The sequence below is a fragment of the Nannochloropsis gaditana genome (genome assembly GCF_000240725.1).
Source record: "Nannochloropsis gaditana CCMP526 unplaced genomic scaffold scaffold055, whole genome shotgun sequence".
In the NCBI taxonomy this organism is placed as follows: Eukaryota; class Eustigmatophyceae; order Eustigmatales; family Monodopsidaceae; genus Microchloropsis; species Microchloropsis gaditana.
Genome location: NW_005803898.1, coordinates 69,781 through 75,289, shown reverse-complemented (window position 1 = coordinate 75,289; position 5,509 = coordinate 69,781). Strand labels below are relative to the sequence as shown.

General features: G+C 52.6%; 1 protein-coding gene across 1 annotated transcript; it reads right to left on the bottom strand.

Annotated features, from left to right (window-relative positions):
- Nucleotides 1-563: 563 nt before the first annotated feature.
- NGA_2015700 (phosphatidylinositol- -trisphosphate 5-phosphatase 1) lies at nt 564-1,616 on the bottom strand (the record flags this gene model as incomplete). The annotated part of the gene is made up of 1 exon (XM_005856012.1): nt 564-1,616. A coding segment is annotated over one exon (1,053 nt), but the record flags the coding sequence as incomplete, so codon positions are not given.
- Nucleotides 1,617-5,509: the final 3,893 nt, after the last annotated feature.

The following is a 5,509-nucleotide window of genomic DNA, read 5'->3' as shown; positions in this document are numbered from 1 at the left end:
GCTCCCGTATGGAGGACCAGAGGCGCGCACTCCACGTCCGGCGCCGAGCTTCCCATCGGCCCGGGTCGCCCGGTTCATCCAAGCCCCTGGCGGCAACCTCCATGGGCCCCTCCTCGGAGAGGTAGGAGGACGCTAGCCTCTTCATGGTCAGCTTGGCCATCTCCGTGTTCGAGGGCTCCAGGTATTCCTTGACTTGTCGGACCAGACTCGAGACCCCTTGCCGCTCCTGCTCGCAGCAGACCTCCTCCGCCTCCTCGTCCACGGGATCCTCCTCCAGCAGCTCTGGCTCCTGCTGCTCCCCTTCGTCCCCCCCGCTTTCCAATACCCCTGGCTCATCCACACCCCCACAAGGCTCGCTATCGCGGACCCCGTCATCCTTCTCTTTCCTCCCCCCCTCCAACGGCGTTCCCTCCCCAGGGCCCGGGCCCCCATTCCCAGGCGCCAAGAGGAGGGCGTACCGATCCCGCCGCCACTCCTCCTGGCCGCCGCACAGAACGTCTCGTTCCCGCCGGCAAATGCTCGCCACGTCCTCCAGCACCTTCTCCGGATCCGTCCTCCGCAGGCGGTAGTTGACATCCCCAAGGAATATGCAGACGTGGTGCTGGTGATGCACGTCCAGCAGGTACTCCTCCCGCCACAAATTCGTTTCGTAAGTCAGCTGCCAGGCATCCTGATTCCGCTTGTCCAGCCGAGAGCGCCCCTTCAGGTCCGAGGAGAGATGGCAGGCGAGTAGGGCGAAAGTCGTGTCGTAGTAGCGGAAGGCGAGCCCCACGCCTCCCTTGTTCTGGGCGGTGGTCACCCCCAGGTTCTTCCCTCGGGCCACGGCACTGTTCTTGGACTCGTGGAGCAGGAACCGGTTGGCTTGCACCTCCTCCGTGCGCGCCAAGACCAGCAAGGCGATCAAGCCGTGGTAGCCCAGGGACTGGTAGGTGGAGCCGATGGCGCGGCGGTACATGACGTACTTCTCTGGGCCCCCCAGATGGGCGAGGACATCTTCTCCCAGCCGGCGATAGACCATGCACTCCTGCAGACCCAGCACGTACACGTCACGGTCCCGGGGAATCCAGGCCGCGAGCGCCTCCGGCCCCAAGGCTTTCGACTTGCACTCGCCCAGGTTGTAGGTGCTGATGAAAAGCTGCTTGTCCTGGAAGGAGGGCACCGGGGGGTCGGTGAAGAAGGGGAGCGGGTAGGCTTTCCCGATCAAGGTCAAGCGCACGGGCTCAGCGGCACTGGCCAGGTCCATGGAGGTCCTTCGCTTGGCCCCACGCTTTTGGCCCAGACAGAAATGCCGGTAGAAGCGCGCGAGGCGGACGACCCAGTCCTTGGGGGAGTAGAAAATGGCGTCCACGGGCCCCCGGAAGGCAATGGTCAGCATCTCCATACCACTCAGGAAGGGGGACTCCGCCCCGTTCCGCCAGATATACGCACGTGCGAGCACGCGGAAGACGTAGCCGTAGAGTATGACGGCCACACCAATAAAGACCAAGCGCGTGACCATGCCGTCGCTGAGACGCCGGAAGAAGTTCCCGTGGTAGACAGTGAGCAGGCGCACGGCGTGCCGATGCTGCGTGACGCGGGCCAGACGGACGATGACTATCATGGACACAATCCAGGTGAAGAAGACCAAAGTAAAAAAGGCGTAGAACTGTGTGGACACGCTCGTCAACCAACACAGGGAGCCTGACCGCCCGAACTCACGGGAGGCCGCAAGCGGGATGCATACAAAAGTGGACACTAGCACGCAAACCAGGATGGATCGATTGAAGTACTCTTTCGTATCAGTCATGTCCCTTTTCCTAAGCATGAAATGGAAGGGATGCATCACCATGCGCATGATCAGGGCCAGTGTCATCACCTCTTCGAGCTGGAAAAAGAACCCCAAGAAACTGCAGCCGATCGAGTCTCCCCTCACGAAGAGGCCCCCCAGCAGTATTAAGCAAAGACAGCCATCTAAAATGGCTTTCAAGAGGAGAAAGTTTTCGAACAACCGAGCGACACTTTCGTTGGCCAAGTCAACTCTTTTTTGGAAGACCCGATGCCGCGCTGTGATGGCTACCGGGATGATTGCCAGGCCGGCAATGGCACCAGTCGCGCATATTACCCGGGACGTGTAAAGCTCCTCCTCCGTGGAATACCAAGGACCGGTAAAGCCCACAACCATGATCCAGTCTCTTCAAAAAGTTATATACCTCTCAGTATTCGGGGCGGCATGCGAAATAACTTTCCATCCGTGCACTTTGACAGCCTTGCTCCGAAAGCACATGTGTACGAAATTATCCTGTGCCGTGTTTGGTGTATGCATGCGTATGAAAGGATTCGGTGAGGCAAAGTATTTGATGGCTCGGACGTTGTCAAAGCCCAGGTTAAACTTTCAAGGTATGCGAAGCGAAGGGCTTGAAGACACCGTGTTGAGATAGTTCGAAACAAACGCCATGGGCTTCTTCGCTTGCAAACAACTCACTCGTCCTCAATTACAAATGTCTCCTTCGTTTGCAGACAACGTACAAAAGGAATGAGGGGGCGGACGCAGCGACGTGCATGTGTCATGGAAGTTTTCGGTATTTTGGTCTAATTCATGACAGACTCCCACGCGCTGTTCCCTCTCGGGCTTGCAGCCGTTGATAAAAAGGCACGGACGTCATCTTATCCACATGCGTTAATCGACCCTAGGCGATATCTGTCATTGCGTATAATGCCATGGCTGAAATATTCTTTGATCATGGAAATCAATTGTTTATGGTGTCCGTTCTAAAGGCGATTTAAGAAGAAAGGTGCCACGGCACGGCCACAGAGACTGAGGAGGAGTTACGTTCCCGGGCATCATCACTTTCCTTTCCCCCTAATGTGCATTTATTGAACCTCGCTGAACATAAAATAAAATAAACAGCAAATTTAAGTTAAGCACGTAAGGAATATGCTTTAAAGTAGCGTGATAAAATTGCGGGAGCTGAAACAGGGGAGTGGAGCCACTGACCCTCCAACGCACTTGCATTCCTGTCATACGAAAAGAACCGCGAGTACCCCCTAAACTTGTGAGGAACATGGAAATCGACCATTACAGTAAAATAATCGTGTAAAGTTTGAATGTAAAGGCGACTCAACAGCAAGGAAAAAATAGCGTTCACGCATCGAAAGTGTCTTCAATGATGCCTACGTTAGGCTATGTGCTCGTACCATTGGTGGTACGTGTATGTACAATGCGTTCCCTAAGAAGTTTTTGACTGTGAGAACTAGTATCAATAAGATGGTGGTTCTCATAGCACAGGCGAACCTGCGGAAATGAACTTAGACCCAACAGCAACAGCAGACAAGTACTGATAGCGGCCAGCGTCGCAGTAGCTGAAGAGAGGTCGAAAGATATTGCGAGAAAAGCATGATTTTGTGAAAAAGGTTTTCATCTACTTCTGTGTGTCATGTGAAAGCATACAGAGTAATAGGCAAGCATGTCATTTTGACCATTAATCCTACAATTCTCGTCACGAGTACATGTTATGTTCTTAATCCTTCCTTTGTACTCACGTGTGCGTTCCACGTTAGTCCGCCTTCCGCGTTTGCTGCTGGTTTTTCAGACAAACATACCCATGCAAGGTGATATTTTCTTCTTTCTCAAATAGATTGATCGAGTTCACTAACTCACCTCGCGCACTGTTCCAAAGCATGCACACATAAATACAGATAGCGTCGACTTCAAATATTTTGTCTTCCCATTTTGTCATTACTACCGACTAATCTTACGGCCCACCTTTCCTTCTCTATACGAACCCCTCCATGTGCTCCTTCTACAAGCATGTTGTCTGTTCCCAGAGCCCACCACCCCTTACAATACTCAGAATCATGTCTCAGCACATTTTACTTACTCGACTCTTGTTTCTTTTACATGTCTTCAATACCAGATTCCCCTTATATTCTCCCATCCTAATTCTATTCCATTTAGCTTCAGGGAAGAAATTCAACAACAATTTTTCATTACCCCTTCCTTGTCGTTTTTACTCGACAGTGACACCGTATCGCCACTCTTTCCTGAAGCCGCCCCCCCAGGACCAGGAGCGGCTGCACCCTTGGCCTCACGGAGACGAATGAGCTCTTGTGCCATGGTCAGAAAGGCCTCCTCGACGTTTGAGGCGTTCTTGGCCGACGTCTCCAAGAAAGGGATGCCCAACTCGTCCGCGAATTTCTGTGTTATCGAGTCAAATTGAATTACATAGAGTAAGTGAGGCTACATTGAAGAAAATAAGATTTTTCGCGTCCGCTGCGTGTCATCACTCCAAGGCGCGCGGTCTCTCGCAGGTCCTATTGAATGCATCATTTGCCTTTAGACCTGCGTACCTTGGCCCGCTCCGTGGAGACGACCTTGTCTGGTCGGTCGCTCTTGTTCCCCACAAGGAGCTTGCATGTGCCCTCTGAAGCATAGCGATTCACCTCATTCAGCCAGTCTTGAATATGCTCGAATGATTCCTGGGAGTGGAAGGCAGGTAAAAAGGCAATTAAATGGGCCCGGATATTGCAGCTTCGAAGCACTGAAATTAAGCACAGGAGTGTCGAGAAAGGATACTTTCCCCCCCGTGGGGCTTGAAAGCGACTTCTATGCACAGGCATGAATTCTCTGCCCTTTACCCGCGTCTCTAAATGACCCCCGCCCTTGATTATTCGCACCTCGTTCGTAACGTCGTATACCATGATGATACCATCCGCCCCTCTGTAATAGGCGGACGTGATTGTGCGGAAGCGTTCCTGCCCTGCCGTGTCCCACTAGCGGTAGTTGGTCGAGAAGGGCAGGACAGGGGGAGGGTTGCGTGAGTACGAAAAGATTCTCAGGGAAAAGTGGAGGATAAAGCGGCACTGCTACATAAGCTTCGAATTCATAGCACTATTGACGTCTGACGTTGTGAGTTAGATTCGAGAAATCATGGCATTACTCCCCAGCCCAGATAGTCTTCCCTCGACGCATTCTCTCGCCTATGAGCTTATGCTTCCCTGCATGCCTCCCACTTACGATTTGCAGCTTAAACGTCTTCTTGTCAATTTTCACTGTGCGAAATCGCTGTCATGGCGAAACAATGTGCGGGCGGTAGCGAATAGTAAATGAGGGATGGGAAGCAGCATGGGCGGTAGCTACAATGGGGAAATGTCGTGGACCGCAACAGAAAACGTAATTTGACCTACAAAATTTCGGCAAGCACGCGCATAATATCGCGACAAATTTTCTAAGGGATGGCTTTTCGACAGCTCTTCCTTGTCCTGTCTGATTGAAATTACTTACAAAGTCGACGCCGATTGTGGAAATGTACGAGTCCGTGAAGGCGTCATCCGCGAAGCGCAGAAGCAGGCAAGACTTGCCGACTCCCGTGTCCCCGATCAGCACGAGTTTGAAAAGAAAGTCATAATCACGCTTGGACATGGTTGTGCTTCGTATAACTCGTAACTTGTCTTATTCGTAAACGGTCGACGGAGGAAGGTTGCTTCTGATCTTCCTGTTCCGCAACGGCTGTCAGTACTATTAGTGCAAATG